Source organism: Zophobas morio, unplaced genomic scaffold (genome assembly GCF_036711695.1).
Source record: "Zophobas morio isolate AGI-343-1 ecotype UQ-CSIRO unplaced genomic scaffold, CSIRO_AGI_Zmor_V1 ptg000005l, whole genome shotgun sequence".
NCBI lineage: Eukaryota > Metazoa > Arthropoda > Insecta > Coleoptera > Tenebrionidae > Zophobas > Zophobas morio.
In genome coordinates, this window is record NW_026972110.1 from 11,274,780 (window position 1) to 11,293,590 (window position 18,811).

The window sequence follows — 18,811 nt, forward strand, 5'->3', positions numbered from 1 at the left end:
TTTAATTTAAAGAGAAAATTTGGGCATGAACACATTTATTAAAAAAAAGTAAAAAAATAATTACCAAAGAAAAAGAAATCAAATCTCTGCAAATGTAAGTGCTTGGTTGCTATACGACCAAAAACATAAGCATGAAATAATATAATTAAAGAAGAAATTAAACGAAAACAAGGATGGACGAACAAATTAATTATTAGAAACACTAAATCAGCACTTTTGTTGTTTTCTAATCTATTAAGGATTCTCAGTACTGTAATTGTAATCCTGAGAATGTACCTACAGTGCTCATGCATTATATAATTGAAAACTTGATTAGGTATGCTTATCTTCAGTTTGTTGATTGTTCTGGTTTGGGAAGTAAGAGAAAATTTTGCTGATATTTTCTAATATCTCGAAGTGAAGCTTCAAATTTTCAAAATTTATTCACCATTTTTTCAGTTGAAAACAATTTCAATTTTTCCTGTTTTGCAATAATTATGTATTTCTTTTTTAATAACTCACTGATAATGCGTCTAACTGGATCGACTATGAGTCCTATCAGTAGGGAAAACGAAGAATAGTAACTTTTCTTATAAGTAGGCATTAGCTATATCACCATGTACAAGTTCTCGAAGAAAGGAAATATCAGTAGGCTTCAAATGAATTAAAATGAAAATTACACAATATCCACATTCCAATCTGTTTTATAATTAGGAAATCAGATGAAGGAATAATAAACGAGATGAGTCCAAACAAAAAGAGACAAAAATAAAATTTCAAGAATTAATTTATGTGTTACCTATTTGAAAAATTCTGACAGTGCCTCCAGATGAGTCCAAATACAGAAATCTTTCACTTCATCAGTATGAAGCAAGATAGAATCACTTAATAATAGTCAAATTTCAGCAATAATTCAATATTAAGAAATAATATGACGTGACATTTGTCAACATTTCAAGCCAATAAGCTGCTTTTAGTCGAATCACAGATAAAGATGTTAAGATCTTAGCATAATTTAAGTGTATCTCCTAAAAGACTACCTCTACTCCATAACTGTTATTAAAAGCACGGTTTGTATCTTCTATGGAACCAAGGAAAAATTGTAAAACTATAAATTCCCAAAATTGGATTATTGGTGACTTTAGAAACGCATGAATTGTACAGAATTTCGATAAGTTTTTTACACTGAGTCCTTAATGTTTTCAAATTTTGAAAGATTCTAACTATTTTTCACATTTATTGTAAACTGAGTGAGCATTTTTTTTATGAACTTTAACAACAATAATACGCTCATCGGTGATTAAAAGTCGGCGTAGGTAAAACTCAACAAATTATTTCTCTCAGTAATTCAAATTTACACGACTAACTGCACAGCGATTATGTACAAAATAATTCCGGCTGGAAGGGATTTGACTGGACTCTACTTCTCCCATTGTGTGGACATAACTAACTGCTACCCTTCGAGAAATCCGCTTCCAGGCTTTTCTTTAGCGAACGCCTTCCGGCCGCCGCCACCGATGATTAGTCACCCATCATATACTAGAAAACTCATAGGCGTCGTACCGGGGGGCGTATGGGTTTATTTCGTAACAATAATTTACTTTTTTCTCAGGAATAGATGTCTCCATTCTCGTAAAAACAACAATATAAAATGCAAAAACCATATCATCCAATTCTATACCAGAAAAAAAATTTCACAATTAATAGAAGCTAAAATAAATCAACTGCTGAAAATCGACGTTGGCAAAATAAAATGTTTCGACGTGTGAAGATAACTTTCTTACAGACAAAATATAAGAAATAAACCACGAGTAAGGAATATTCCTTATTATCATTAAGGAAGCGATCGGGCAGAGGCTACGCCTGTTATACCCGTGACAAACTGAGTAGTGGCTTAATCTCGAGTATAACTAAGGATTGTTTGTTGCACAATATGTATCATATTTCGATTTGAAACTTACAATAGATGAGGCTAGCACTATATCCTTGGGTAACGCGTTCCAACTGTCAAACACCCTATTCGTTAAAATTGTTTGGTAGTCTGAAGTGCAAAACATCAACTTACGCAACTTTAGAGGATGCCCTCTGGTGCGGTCTGAGGTACTGAGAGGGAAGAGATGGCTGACTGGGGAAAGACTATTACTCAAGGCCTGATAAGTAATGATTAGATCCCTTCGTTTGCGCCTGTCTGAAAGAGGGGAGAGATTCCAAGCACAAAATGTCTTTTTGAATTATGGGAGACCAAACGCCATTAGCAAATTCTAGCAACGGCCGCACATATGTTTTGAAAAGTTTAGAAAAACTAATGGACTAGCTTTGGAAAATAATTTGCTCAGAAGAAAGAGCATTTTATTTGCTTTGCCCACAACTCGCTGGATATGCTCAGTCCAGGACAAATTGGAGGTGACAACAACACCCAAATCAACGTGCAAATGTACATGAAAGAGGTAAGTTGTCAATGGAATAAACGTGTTTCGGGTTTTTATTCGCAAGGTCCAGGACTATGCACTTGTCTAAATTCAAAGGTAACAACCAGTCCAGTCATATATTGCTCGAAGGTCTCGTTCTAAGTCCCTATAATTCGCACAACTGCTGTCAAGCTTGATGTGATCTGCAAACATAGCGAAAGGCGAGGTTATGGTATTTTTGATGTCGGCACTATAAGCGACAAAAATCAGCGGACCGCGCACTGAGCCTTGGGGCATCTCATTCACAACATCGACAGATCTACTAAGTCCATCACCGACTTTGATTCGAAATGTTCGATCGCTCAGAAAAGAATCTATCCACCCAAGAAGGTTTCCTCGTATACCAAGATGTTACAATTCGGAACCTTGTCAAAAGCTTTTGAAAAATAGAGATATAAAATATTGACGGGGCGACCCATGTCGATGTCACTAGTCCAGTCTGACAAACAGCACAAAAGATTAATTTGAACAGATAATGGATTCCATGACTTTGACCACGAACGATGCATCAAACTTATCACCCTTGTTCTTGTAAATTGGTTTGACAAACACCGTTTTCCAGTCGGAGGAAATTCTAGATTGCATGAATGATTGCTCCATTAGAATAGAATAGCGGAGTGGAAAGAGAGGCTGTACAGGTCTTTAAAACCCAGGTGGAAATAAGATCAGGATCTGGAGATTTAGTAACTTTCAACCTTCTGGGCTTATCTAACACCACGTCCACAGAGAACTTTATATCAGTGATACTAGTCGAATTGTAAACGCTAGATCAATTAAGCATCCGAGAAAGAGGTTCCAGAGTAAACACTTTAGCAAAGGAATCGGCAAATATATCGGCAACGGTGTAACTGTTATCATTAACCATGCCGGCCGCATCTTTAACCTTAACCGTTTTAACTGAACCTGATAAAGTAGTGCGAATGTGCTTAAAAAGATTTATGGTGTCTTTATCCTCTGCAATACACTTCTCATTAACAAGTCTAGCCTCTCTGATGACAGTTGAAAGATGGTTAGAAAAAGCCCTGTGAGCATTGTAATTCGTTTCGGTTCCTGTTCGTTTAAAAGCTCGCCACAGTGCTTTCTTTTTGCGTACTAGGTTTAAAATTCCCCCGTTAATCGACGATTTTGATGAAGATCTTTTAAACATGAAAATAGTGGTGTACTGTGTGACCGTATCGGATAGTGTTGTTTAAAGCAATCCCAATTGTTGCTTATCGACACATTTGAAAGAAGAGATTTCCAGTCTAGGTTGCCTAAGTACTTATTCAGTGCTTCAAAATCTAACATCTTCCGTTCAAGCGTGATAGTGCTCCTGCGACGTGTGTAACAAACCTGTAAATGCATCCTTAGAACTAAATGGTCCGATTCACCAAATGGATTAAAATATTCTAAGTTCGAGACTGAACTGTCATCAGACGTTATAATTAAATCTAGCACAGACGGTTTTTGGTTCGACCTGAACCTTGTTGGCTGCGTGTTCAATTGATCAAGATGATTATTATGCAGCAAATCCACCAAAAGTTGAGAGGAAGGAGAATAGGAACGACTGCCACTAATGGACCAATCCACATCTGGGAGGTTTGAATCTCCGAAAATATACACTTTGTCATATGTATTCGATATATTGCTAATCTGGTTGAAAAGTGTTATATCGTCATTGAAAAGAGATGACGATGGTCTATAGATACATCCTAGAGCAAAAGTTGTGCTGCTGTTATCATAAACCTACTCATACAGATACTACAATTCACAGACCGTCTTTACATCCTTGGAGTCACAAACTGGCCGCATATCAATCAATATTACACAAATTGTTGACAGTCGCCTCATCTGAAACTAACTGTAACGTCGAACTTAAGAGAATTAAAATAATAGCTAATAATAATGGTTATTCGGATGAGACTGTAGACAATATGTTAAAAAAGAAAATCAAAAACTACATCAGCATTAATATAATAATAGTAGGTATATATTACCCATTTTGGAAAAATTTCTGTTAAAACTGCAAAAATACTGTAAAATGCAGGCTATAAAATCGCTTTCCGTGCCAACAACTCTTTACATAAATTAATAAAAAATAGTAAAGACAAGTGACCTAAGAAATCGAATTCTGGAGTCTACATGCTAAGCTGTAGTGTAGTGATTGCCCTCTGGTATACATCGGTCAAACAGGGAGAAAATTTGAGGAAAGAATCAAAGAACATAAATCATCATATGTTACTAAAAAATCAAATTCCACGTACGCGAACCACCTAATTCAAGAAAATCATAAATTCAATAAAAGATTCAATAAATTAATGAAGGACCAAACCGAGATAAACAAATCTACCTTGCTAAACATAGATTTGTAAACGATATTGTTAAAATCAGGTATAAATTGAAATTAGCTCATTAAAAACCAGAACTGCCTGAATACGGTACTGTGTACCGAAACACGTATAGCAGTGCCTACTAATAAATTATTTAAACTCGTAAAGTTGTTCTTTAATATTAAGTTTAAAGCCATATGAATAACAGCAATATTTTTAAATAAATATTGTAATATAATTTTAGTTCCAAAATAATTTGTAGTGTTTCAGTGCACAATATAATTATACAAATGTAAAAATAACTTTTCTTGGTTTCCTTGTAGTTATTATAAACTTATAACATAACATTTACATAACAATGTTGTGATAACCCAAACTTCCCGCCTTAAAATTTGACCTTGAAACAGTTTGAAAGGCCCGCGAAAAATTCAAAAATTCAAAGTTTGGCCTTGGCTGTGATCGTCTAACAAATGAGAACCTACGTTGTGTTTTTTTTTTTGTTTTTAAAAAATGGCGGGAAGAAGTTCTTTCATACAAGTGCATACACTGTCGAGAGCGCCAGAAATAATAGACAAAATTAGGTTGGTCAAAAGCCTTCCCTAAGGGGGAAAAAGAAACGAAGAACGACAACAGAGGCTCGATTTGCCCTTCTGGCGAGTCCGCAGGGCCAAGGTGTCATCGGTCTTCATTCCCCAAAACCCCCTGGGGTTTTATTCACCGACATATTACATGTCAAACACCTTAAGATATATGAACGAAAACACTCGCGAATTGACAGACATACATACACATATGAAAACCGAACAAACACAAGACCTACACATTATGTAAATTGGATGGCAGAGACCGAATCATTTTGAGAGTGTGGCGATCGAACAAAATATAGAACAAAATATATATCAATTTCATTTATGAGCACAGCAAAATACCCAGAGGGGGTGTCGTAGCGTGAGCGAAGTTTGGAGCTCCCGGTCTGGGCTGGTTTCCCCCGCGACGGTGATTCTATCTACACCAAGCCTGCCAGACAGCACCCCTCCATGACGAACATGCCGTCCAAGCAGGCCGTTTCGGCCTAAAACTAGCGGTGAAGTCTGGTCAACTACTACCTCGTCGTCAAGACCGTTCCCACTGAAATCTGATTCAAAGTCTGCACATCTTGTGCGGACAGCACGATACATTCCGCTACCGCAACTAGGAACTGCGCCCATCGCCGACACTACGTGTTATTGTGTTATTTACCTTCAATTCTATTTAAATGTTCAATCTCTATGACTCTAATATTAAATGACAACCGAACAAGTGTTAAAGTTTCAACAAAGAGCAATACACAACATTTAAATTCGCCACACACTCTTACGGAAATTCAACAACAAATAATTCTTAATTGAGATTAAATTTGGACATCAGATAATTTACATGATAGAAATATTCATCAACAAAATATTTACATGATCAAAACTTAGCAAAGATTTATTAAAAACAAGATCTGGTGTGAAATAAGCTTGTACAAATTAAATATCATGTTAGGTCAAAACTGCAGAGCATGGAAATTTACGTTCAATTCAAATTATACAGCAAAGAAAATTACTGAAGCTAAAATTATGAGACAAAGACAAATTGCATGAGGTGAAAGATTGTAAAGTTAACAAATTTACATGTGATTAATATTAATTCGTGTCCAGTCAAGTTATTGGTTAAAATTCAAACGTGAAATTATTTAGCTGCATTGTGGGCCATTATTACACATACATTTCCCCCAAACAAAACACATAAACAAACATGGCAGACAATCTGCAGTTGCAAAATGGCGTTGGACGAATTCGTCATTCCAAATAATAGGCGTCGAAAATATGCGATGCAAAAATACGATGAATCCTGTGGCGTTGTATAAACGATGTGCTAAATCCAAAGAATAAAGGCACGTCCCCCCATGACCCACAATGTTGTTATTTTGTTCAATAGATTCAGTTAAAACATGTGCTCGATTAAAAGAAACAAATGGACGCTTCAAAATGGCCGCTGCCTGAACAAAGAACGGTGAAAATAACAACTCGTTTGCCGCCATCTAAAATACAGATTTCACAAATATAGCTAAATAAAGCATGGCCCGAAATAAAAATCACTTCCTGTAAAGCCCTACTGCAACGGATTTTAAATGAAAGGTAAAAAAACGAGATTAGTGGAAAAAAGCGCACGCGTCGCTGTGTCACGAGGTCAGAAGCACCCTCGGGACTTGAAACTCGCCGCGAAACAGGATCCAGTCCAAAACATGGGGTCAAAACATACCTCTCCAAAGATGCGAAGATTTCGACACGGCTTACCGCCAACAGGAACACAAAAACCTCGTCGTAAGAACGGTGAGAAATCAGGAACACCCAATGGCTCAACGGGGGCTGCTAGGTTTTCCAATGGAACGGATCAACACTGGAAAAGCAAAAACAACAGCAAAAGGCACAGAATAATTCACAATCAAAAATACAACCTGTTGCTCGAAGCGCTCGAAAGGAAGTCGACCGTTTGTTCCAAGCGGTCAAAGCGAAGTGACTCATTTTTCAAGACAATACCACCCTTGCTTTGCGCACGTCTGTTTCTTTGGGGTGGTTGGTTGCCAATCTCTTCTTCTTACCAACCGTTTCTTGTGCGCGCGGAATTCATTTGAAATTTAAAAATTTGAATTGGATCCTTACAATGTATTATGTAATTTTATTCTAGTTAAGTTGGGTTGCTGTTAGGTTTACTACATACCTGTGTTACTTACCCGAATGGTGTAGTTTAAGAGATTATTTGATTAAAACAAAATCTCGTGGAAGCTACAAAAAAACAGAAGCGAGAAACCTGCCTTTTCGTATGCCAAGTACGAGTTGGAGAGAAAAATTGGACATTTTCTTTTACATACACGGCGGCTGCCCGCAGAACAAAAAATACACATTCAGTAAACAATAAATGTATATAAAGGTAAATAAAGTCAAGGATCAACCTGTTTTTCTGAGGAACCAAATATAATCAGTCCGCCTCTGGATTTTCTGAACAGGTGTGAGCAGGTGTAAAAGTGCAAAGCCCTTGTTTTGTATCCATCTCACTTAACAAGACGTATATGTGTATAACACCGTCTCTCTCGATTTTGACAGTTCAGTAAACAGAATGCGCTCAAATGTGGGCTTTTATCTGAAAACACTTTTCGGTATTATTTGTTTATTTTTGTATTGTGAATACGTAGTTTATTACGTTGTTCTGCAAAACGTGAGTATATTCAAAAAGACATGATTTAAATTTAAAAACCTTTAAAAGTATTTACGGTTGCATTGAGGTTATGCTTGTTTTGTAATTATGGGGACATGTTTATTTCAGTGTGACTGGCCGGAGCTAGATCCCAAAAATGAAGACCCTACCGTCGAACAAACTGAAAACAAGCCCGTTAAAGTTATGGTTCTTGCAGACACACACTTATTGGGATCGAGAAATGGTCATTGGTTTGATAAGCTGAGGAGAGAGTGGCAAATGCATAGAGCTTTTCAAACGGCTATAAATCTGCTTCAGCCTGAGTTAGTTTTTGTTTTGGGAGATCTGACTGATGAGGGGCTTTACTGTAGTAATGTGGAATTTGATTATTACGTGAAGAGATTTTATAGTTTGTTTGCTGTACCAGAAACAACGAAATTATATGTAGCTGTGGGTAACCATGATATTGGTTTTCACTACAGAATAAGTCCATATTTAAATCAACGATTTGTGTCAGCTTTTAATGCTCCTGCTGTACAAATGATTACAGTACGTGGGAATCATTTCATATTAGTTAACAGTATGGCGTTGGAAGGTGATGGGTGTTTTTTATGTAAACCAGCTGAACAACAGCTGACAAGAATCGAAAGTAAGTTACATCTCATGTGAATTGAATTGAATAAATGATTAGTATGCTTTAGGGATTTTGCAGTGTAGTAGAGGAGCATACAGTGGTAAATGTGATTCTAAAACCAAACTTGATATTTACAGCAAACCTATTCTTATGCAGGTAGGTCACACTGACTTATGTTAATTCATTTTACCATACAAATTTTAGCATTATCCACTGTATAGACAGTCAGACATGGAATGTAGTGATTTTGACTCAGCCCCACATCCAATTAAACAAGAACGTTTTCGCGAACGTTGGGAGTGTTTAAGTCAAGAAGCTACAACACAGCTCTTGAATCAAATTAAGCCCAGGTTGGCGTTGTCTGGTCACACCCATCATGGATGTACAAGACTGCTGCCCACTGGTGATGGAATAGAAATTACCATTCCTAGTTTCAGTTGGAGAAATAAAGATAATCCAAATTTTGGTCTCGTAAGTGTTACTTGTATTTGTTGTACTATTTGTGAATTGGTATTTTTAGGGAGTTTTCACGCCAAACAACTACGCATTTATGAAATGTGAGATGCCAAAAGAAAGCACTGTCATTACAATGTACATGTTGGGCATTTCATTGTTATTATTGTGGTTGATATACTCAGTCTGCACAAGAACAAGGAGGTATAAATACAAATTGCGCTGACGTTTTTGACCCCTGTGGGGTTAAGTTTGAGTGATTATCAATTAATTGATGTCTCAAAACGTGACCACTGAAAATAATTGATCTCTGAATTTTTCTCATTAAAACAGACCAAACATTATATCATTAGTATTTGATTGTAGGTTTTAAAACTATGGTGAGTATGGGAACAGCTGCATAGATTTTGAGCATATTGGAAATTTGATTTGTTGTAAAAACTGATATTTTTTGTGTTATTAAATGTGTTAAATGAATCACATATTTACCAAAACATTTTTATTTATGATTTTTTATTGAGGGTCCAGCTTTATAAGCTAAAACATGTTATACAAGCAATATCTTAATTATGACTGGCAATAAAATCACACTGTAAAACAGAAAAGTGTCGTAACATGTGACGTTACAAGAGTTTATACAAAACATTCATGGGAATAAAATTACGGTGCTCGAAAAATGTAAGGTTATTTCTGTTTCTAACGGATCACGTGGCATTGACAGCTCACAGAATGATGTGATAAGTCAGTAATACCACCTGTACAGTTGGTATCATAGCCAGTTTTAATTCGTAGTATTTTAAATTGAATGGTCACACAATATTGTACCAATTGTCGTAACTTGATGTCCCTCTACCTGTGATTGTATATTACCTATCTTCGCTGTTACACAAAAAAAAATGCTCATAGTTTGATATTCTTTACTTGGGCTTCCATGCTTCACTGTTTCATTTTGTTTATTTTATTTGTTTTGATGAAAATGTTGAAGAATCTGAATCTCAGGGATAGATATTTGATTTTCGATTTCGGTTTATAGATATTTATTTTAATTCGAAACTGTCTGTCTTGGAAATGCAAACATTAAAATATTTTAAAGTTTTAAGTAACTGTGAATAGGTATCTTTGTAATGTTAAACAAGTAACTCCCTAAAGAAGACTTCTTCATTATTTGATGTAATAAGTATGATTTGGCAATTACAACCATGGATTTTTCTGCATACTACTAACTGCATTCAATTATTACAACCATGTGCCAAAATTAAAGCAATCTTGCGGATTTTTTGAGGAGTATTAAATATCTGCTTGCGAATTTAATAACTTAATTTAACATATATAAAATGGCTATATATAAATGGCATACTTTATAAAGTTTACAAAAAATATGTATATGTACTTATATCTGTGTAAAAACATGTTTTCTTATGACTTTTTAAAGTACCTACTGGGAGGCTTTTTTGAGAAATTTACTTGTAATATCGTTGTAAATATGTACGTATATGTAATATAACTGTATAGCTGTGTAAATGTGTCATATAGCATTTTAATTAATAAAATAACCACAACATAATTATTGTTTAACTAATATCAATTTCCCCATCCATAACTAATAACTATATCTAGTTTACAATTAGCGGACCATTTAGATGAAATATTAGAGGGATCATCTATTCTGTTTAGCCAATCAACAGCTAACACGTCACTCGAGAACCATTTATCAATTTTGTGGGAAATAAAACATTCAATAATAACAGAGTTTGCCAAAAATTTAAATTATATTCATACAATGGATTAACCTGAACATCACATTTTTACTACCCACTATTTTACTACTCAAAATTTTACAAAGGAAATCTTATTTAAAATGTATGAACTGAAACCTGTATTTTATGAATCCGCCTTAATTATTTAAACTAGAGACCCGGATTTTTTGGGAAAAAAATCAAAATTGTATGACATTTTACAATTTATGCTTTGAAATGTTGCATGTTTTAAGGTCATCGTAAGAATGATAAATTGATAATGAAAATTAAACCTTTTTGTACCATCCGAAAATTTGATAACGTCATTTCAAAATGTTACCAGATAAATCTTATCCATATGTGCAAAATATTATGTGGTGACCAAATTTGCAAAAAAAAACAGCGACGCGAAATCGCATTTGAATAAATTTGAATTTGAAAAAAAAATTCAAGCAAGAAAATCGTTAAACATAGGCAATCATGTGCAAGTTTAGTTCTTTTCTGGTAGTTGGTAGCTCTCCTAGGAAATTTCTGTTGAGAGGGTTGGTAGAAGTTGATTTGGTTGCTAAAGGGGTGAGAAGTGTCACTTTTGGTTTGTTTCACGGGTTTGTTTGGTGTGAGCGAAACCACGTGGTGAGTTAGCTAGATTAATTTTAGTTGGTTTGGTAGTTAATAAAAATGGGGAGCCTTTGTTTAACGAAAATTAATCGTAACGATGACGACGCCACAGTTTTCTCCAACACGCGTAGCTAATTCTCGCGGTTTTTTCGAAGCGGAAATAGAATAGTTTTATTGTTTGTAAATTCACAGTTCATGTTAGGATTTTAAATCGTTAACTAGTTCTAACACCATTTAACAGTCCTGGGATTGTATAGATAACATCACTTGCTAGGATATTTCACAAAATTCACTTATTCAGGACTCATCCTTTGTTTATGAAATTATAAATAAGGTTTCTGGATGTTTATACTTAATTAAGTGTTACATTATAACACGTGTCAATTCTTCACACAAGATTTCTAACAGTTCATTTGCGGCATTTAAATCAATCTAACGTTGTCCCACTCTGGGAAAAGGACCGTGAAACTGCGGTAGAACTCATAATATTGTGAACTGAGGTACGGGGGATTAAACTTTTCCCCTTACGCAGTTGTTGTTATCATCATAACATCACATCATCGATTCAGGACGCATTTTGTGTTAATTCATCATGTGTTTTGTCTGGGATAAGCTATGGACGTCCAAGATATAAACTCTCAAAGCTAATTGTTTTAACTAACCAATTACTTGGATCAAGGCATCATTTAAAATAATGTAAATTCTTTGTTTTAACCGTTGATGAAGTGTGGCATAATTTAACATCCTGTAAATTCTTTGTTTGAATAGTTAATAAAGTGTGGCATAATTTAACTTCATGTACATTCTTTGTTTGAATCGTTGATAAAGTGTGGTAAATATTAAATTCATGTAATTTTGTTAGCTTTCCAATTTTTCACCTCATGCAATTTTTCTCTATCTCACAATTTTGGCCTTAGTAATTTTCTTTGTGGTATAATTAATTGAACGTAAATTTCTGCATAATATTAAAAATAATTAATAATTAAAATCGATTGACCTTTTCCCAAAATTTTAGGAGTACAATGCTCTTGTTATGAGTTGTTATTTAGCTTACAAAAATCCATGAGTCGTGAACATTGTACTTTTTTTTCGAATACAGCAAAAGCAGGTTGCGTCGAAGAAACTACGTCTATGCAAATACAAGAAAAAAAAATCGTTTGTATCTTGTGTAATCTGTTAGAAGTGAAAATAAGTTTTGATGTCTCAAAATATTTTTTTAGTAAACGTAGTTATTTATGGTTTATAATTCCGCCTTGATTTTCTACCCTAGGCAATAGCCATTCAAATTTTATTCTAATATAAGCGGCAAGGGAATCATTTATCTCTGTAGCTTCCAAGCTCTTAATATCTATTTTTTTAATTTATAGAAGTATCAAAAAAAAATGTGAGTATAATTTTTAAAGAAATGGGGTTTAATAGACTGTACTTTAGGGGCGATCGAAGTTCTATCTAAATAATCTTAGACTATTTTTTTATGGAACTAGTAATCTAACCCTTTGGTTGAGGTAATAGAATCCTTTATTAAAACAAAAGTACGTATATAATTCGAAATTTTTACAGATGTAGGATACAGACCAACTTTACGTAGTTGTTAAAAGTTGTTACCTACTTATCTCAATGTTTCTTCGGAAGATAACAAACGATATTGTTAAAAATATGCTACTGTAGTTTGTAAATATGATTAATTTTACGTAATCATTGTCAAAATATCTGCATTAACTAGATTTGTCCGATTTGAGATCAAAAGTTCAGAACTGAAACTTCACTGATTAGGGATTAAATAATTGAACATATATTTTCATAGATTTTCCTATCTATCACATTTAAATGCTTTCATAATATTTTAGTTTATATATGAGTGTGACAGGTATAGTTGGCCTAAGATGTAAGTACCCTGAAGAATCCGAATCGAACGAAAAATTTAGATTTTCTTTAACAGTGATGCTTTTATAATTCGTAAATTTTGATAATTCTCTCAACTCCCAAACTGATGCGCTTCCTATTTTAAACGTATCTTAAGGTCATTGTGCAGATTCGAAAGTATCTGTTCATCCCATTCAAAATATTTACGAATTATCTTAAATTATTGTTAAGTAAATCTAAATTTGGATGCACAAGGAAACACGTTACTGTGATATGGTTCAATCATCCATTTATCAAGTTTTACGTTGTAGCTCAGGAACTGCGTAATAGATTTCTTTGAATTTTGGCAGGACGTTAACATTGTTTGAGGATTACGTTAAGTCAGACGATTTGTTCATTTATTCTCAAAATTGGTGTCGTTATCACCAAAAATCACCTGGTAAATTTCTATTAGGAAAGCTTTTTTTAACGATTTTTACATTATTGTACCTGTTTTTAAGAATCTAGTATAACTGTGAAAAAGTGTCTTTAAAGTAAAAAAGTAAAGTACAATATATGGTGTTAGTAATCCTAAATATAAATTTAATACGTACGATTATTTAGTTCAATCAATGTCATAACCGATAATAAAAAATATAAAATATTATAACTTAATACGTCGATTCACGTTGCAAACCAGCAAATGGATATTGATTTTCAACGTGTTATTGAAACTTTGGGATAGCACAAAGTATAGAAATATCGTAACTTGTAATTTTATAATCTTGATTTCATTGATACTACATCTTGGAATAATAAAAGTAAAAATTACATATACATTACTCGTAATAACGGTTGCCGACAAATATTTTGAAAATGAAAACAATGCTATAAGAATCATCCTATTATAAACTTCCAGGGAACTGGAGTAAACAAAATAATATATAATTTTCTCATTGAAAAATAATAATGTAATAGACAGGTGAAGTTAATAAGTCTATTTAATATTTTTTAAAGTTAGGTAAATCGACATTTTTCGACTTTAAACCAAAATAGTTACTTACTAAAATTCATAATACAGAATGCGAACATAACAATTCAATAAGTCTTCGCACCACAGTATGTTTAATTTCGTTTTTAAAAGTGGGTGTTGTATGGCATTATAAATAACAATTAAGTTTTTTTTTATTAATACCGTTATTCTGTGACTTAGGTAAGATCAGATATATGTAACAGATTTATCTCATGTTTATATTTTATTCTTGTTTGTTTAAAGTGCTACACTTATTCTTTAAAAACATATTTCTCCACCAAAATTAGGAAACTACTGATATTTCAAATATCTTAACATATTCGAATCAGATGTCATTGTTTATGCAAATTAATCAAGGTCAGCAATATAACCCTTTGGTTTTTTTAAAGAATTTATAATTTACGTAGGTCTCATTGCGACATCTTTTAATAATAGCATTGCAAAACAACGTTAATGCAATCATTTTGATTGTTCTTTTTCTAGTCATGGAAAAATGTAAAGTGAAACATTGATTATTTATAACACTTGTTTGGTGCTGATTAAAAGTTGGTTCATTTATTTACATTATTGACAAAAAATGCCTACAATCTGGACCCTATTTAATCAATTTTAATTTAATTTATACGGCTTAGTAACTAAATGGTGGTGGCTTATTACCAAGCGCCTTATCTTTGTTGAATAAATTACTTGTAAAAGACCTACTAAATTCCTTTAGACGAACAGCAATTACGTGCCGATAGTATGTCACATAACATAGTAAATTATCACGTGGTAATTAAGTTCATTATTAATTAATCCAGGGACAAATTCCACTAATAAGAGAGGGATCTCATATCTGGAATTTTTCGTGATTTTGTTAAAAAGATATACCTACTCTATCGTTGTCGATTCATTGTCAGGGTAAAACCGGAACTTGTACTAGAAGAACAAGTATAGTAGAAGACCAAACAGAACATGGTTTTACATAATGTGCTTTACTTTATGTTTAAATTGGAGTCAAACAATTGTTATTATTAGTGTTGCATCCATTGGTCAGCAGATAATAGATAATAAATTCATTTATAAATCAACGGGAAAAAGAAAGGAAAAACAAAAAGCAAAAAATGATAAAGTATTACTTTGACTAACTTTTTATAACAGCTAATAATTACTGTCATACCCAGACGAGCTAAGCTAAAATAACAAAGACAAAGAAGGAAGAGAAAAAAAGTTTTAAAGCTTATACAAAAAATGTCTAAATTGTTGTTTACAGTGAGAAACTTTGTTACCATCAGATGTTCTGATGTATAGGAGATACGAGGGTAATTTGATGAGTTCTTAACCTACCATAAAAAAAAACAATTTAAAAATCAAAATATTTTTTTATTCAACGTACTTAGTCCCCTTTCAAATATATACTTGTTAACAGAGATCCTGCAACTTTTCTAACCCTCTTAAAAAATATTCTTCCTGCTCTTCAAACCAAGTCTCCACAACCCCTATTATCCCGTTGTATGAAGAAAATTTATGGTCTTTCAAGGTTTTTTTTAATTGAGGAAATAGATAATAATCCGAGGGAGCTAGGCCCGGAGATTAAGGAGGCTGGTCAAGTGTTTTAAACCCCAAATCATGAATTGTATTCATTGCAATTAAATGCGCGATTTGTGTGCAGGAGAATTGTCCCGCAAAAACAGAACCCCTTTTTTGCCCCTCGTTTCCACAATTTTTTCGCACAGGGTTGTTAAAGGGCTTCAGTAGTATTCTCCTGTTATGCATGTGCCCTTCTCTATATAATCAAGCTTAATTACCCCACGCAAATCCCAAAAAACTAAAGCTAGTATTTTTCTGTCAGATTTTTGCACCCGAAACTCCTTGGGCCTTGGAGAACCAAAATGTCTCCAAGGACTGTTTTGTTTCTGGATCGTAGAAATACTGCCAGGTTTCATCCATCATAATAACATGGTTCAAAAAATCAGAGTCCTCATCAAAAAGGGCACTCTTGCTCGCTTTTGATCGGCACTGAAGCATTTTGGAATCCATTTTGCGGAAATTTATTTCATGTCCAAATCGGCGTGATTCACACGTTCACAGGAAATCTTTAGTGTCTCAGATATCTGTTTTATACAAATTTGGCGATCTGACAAAATCACAATGTGTACTGCGTCAACATTTTCAGGAGTGGATACCGAAATCGGTCTTCCTGGTCTATCGACATCTTCAACCGAAACCTTTCCTCTTTTGAAAAAACCAACCCAATTTTTAACAGTGGCGTAACAAGGACAAACTTTACCAAGTATTTTAGACATATCATCGTAAATTTCTTTACCCGTTAATCGCTTTAAAGACAGGTACTTAATAATAATAATCGATCTGTATTCAATTTTACTGATTTCCATATTTTCACTAGACATGACTTTTTCAAAATTGTCGTGCACAGAAATGCTTGAATTTTTCGAGGTAGAAAGTACTTAGGCTAACAATTTATCAAATTACCCTCGTACTTTTGCTGATGTTATCGACGTTACTTAAAAACTGCGTAAATAAGTGTAATTAGTATAAAATGAGAGATCTTATTAGAATCTGACTGATTATTACCAACAACACCACCTACATCCTTATAATAATAACAGAGCTGAAAGTTATATCACTATTGGATTCATTGAAAAAGAACCACAAGTCTTGGTTTTGTTAATTAAAGGATATTTTAGGTACTCATTCTTAACAAATCCAAGAAGCTAAACTTTCCGTAGGTACTGCCCAGGGACGACAGAGATAAAAAAAGTACGCTATCAAACCACACAAAAAGGAATGACGGATTTTATCACTATTAGTTGGTTATCGAGGTTAGCAATCCAGAGAATAGGTACTTACCCAAAAAAAAAAATTGAAACCAATGTTAAACTTATCAGTATCACCAGAATGCTATAAGATGTCTTCCAGAAAGTTATACAACAGGATTAACCCAAAAATAGAGAACGAACCGGACAGCACAAACAAAGTCACCAGTCACACCGTCAAACGAAGTTGTCGACTCACACATCTCGAGGAATTCACGATGGGTGTGAACCACTTTGACAGTTTTATCAAATTTTGATTTAGCTTCTCAGACCGAGAAGCAAATCTTACGCTGTTTTTTTGTAGAAAACTCATCCTTTCGGTAGTGGATTTGCTATAACTTGACTTTTAGTAATTTTTTTGTTCGTGTCGCGTGTGTTCTTTCGACTCCTTGTAACTTTTTTTGACTTCGTTTGAATTACTTTCAGTTCAGTGGATTTCCTTTAACTTTTCATGAGTGTAGTTGGTCAATTTCGATTAAGATCTATGTTTTTGACAACTTATCTGGACAAATTACACTTCAAGAGCTGAGGTTCAGTTGGGGGCGTTACATGAAATAATGTGGTGGGGTAAGGTATAGAATATATTACAAATGGAGGGTAGTAGGAAATTAATTCCGAACGATAAGTTTGTACATGAGCGAGCGTAGCGAGCGAGTGATATAATACGACTTCGTAATTAGCTTACTATCAGAATTGTGTCATACTTTTTCTACGACGTACTTTCTTTTAATCGAAAATTTTTATTTATTAAAAAAATATGTCAGTTATAGAAGCCATGTATAGCTAGATATAAAAACTAATTATTAGAGGAGCTTCTTTTACAAACTTGTTGATTTCTATTGCTGTAAGTGTCTTTGAATTTTTGATGTTTTATATTCAGAAGATTAGCTTTTAAGAAATGCTTGAAGTTTTCTATAATTAGGTATTTATGTTATGCTTTATTATTTATTTGCAGGGACCAGGACTTTAGCCCGAGGGCAGTAAACATCAAGTAATACCCCCTGGAATTCGACGTTTTATGTTTCACTTTGAATAAAAATTTTAACTATGAAACGTCAAAATACTTGCGTATATATTTGAATTGTCCTTTTTTAAATTGATTTACTTAGTTTAATTATTGTATATTTTGCATATTTTGACGATACATTGCATATTTTGTTGGTTTGAGTATACATATTTGTATATGTTTTACTTTTACTTATAAGTTGAAAAATCGAAACTCATGCCTCTTTTCCTAAAATACTCGTAAAATCAGAAATTAGGTCTGTATTGTCATAGATAGTACTTCTTGCAAGTCGCCGTAAATGGTTTATTAGAGGTCAATAATATTTATTTATGATTTCTATTTGGCAAAAGTCCAAGAATTTCTGAACATCTGTTTGGGTTTTTCTGGTATATATGTACCAGAAAATTTGTTTGTTGCAGTTTATATGTATTAGCCAGTTTGATTTATAAGGGTCATAAAAGTTTAACTAGGTACATATCAACTGAGCATACAGTATTTCATTTCTGATATTGGCAAGTAAAAATGGGGAAAATAATTTGACAACGGCTGTATAAATCATTAGATTATGTTATTATTATTATTTATTCATTATTCGTTAAGGAACAGATTGTTTACACAACTTGATTATGAAAATAGCCAGGAGTTAAATCGCTTGTTACTTCATATGAAAGTTCAAAAAATTGTCAAAAAATGTTAAT

The 18,811-nt window shown here is 33.6% G+C and overlaps 1 protein-coding gene across 1 annotated transcript; it reads left to right on the forward strand.

The window, feature by feature from the left end:
* Positions 1–7,876: 7,876 nt before the first annotated feature.
* LOC135122713 (metallophosphoesterase 1) lies at positions 7,877–10,626 on the forward strand. Its single transcript, XM_064047090.1, has 5 exons — positions 7,877–7,996; positions 8,105–8,624; positions 8,677–8,765; positions 8,814–9,080; positions 9,130–10,626. Exons 1-5 carry the CDS (start codon positions 7,898–7,900, stop codon positions 9,286–9,288), a joined length of 1,134 nt encoding a protein of 377 aa, XP_063903160.1. The 5' UTR covers positions 7,877–7,897; the 3' UTR covers positions 9,289–10,626.
* The last annotated feature ends 8,185 nt before the right edge of the window (positions 10,627–18,811 follow it).

What these genes read in the sequence shown, in the direction of transcription:
- LOC135122713 (XM_064047090.1), top strand. Translation starts at nt 7,898, where the DNA reads ATGCGCTCAAATGTGGGCTTTTATCTGAAAACACTTTTCGGTATTATT. An exon ending in ATTACGTTGTTCTGCAAAAC is followed by an intron (nt 7,997 to 8,104) that starts GTGAGTATATTC and finishes TGTTTATTTCAG; the next exon opens with TGTGACTGGCCGGAGCTAGA. An exon ending in ATAATCCAAATTTTGGTCTC is followed by an intron (nt 9,081 to 9,129) that starts GTAAGTGTTACT and finishes TGGTATTTTTAG; the next exon opens with GGAGTTTTCACGCCAAACAA.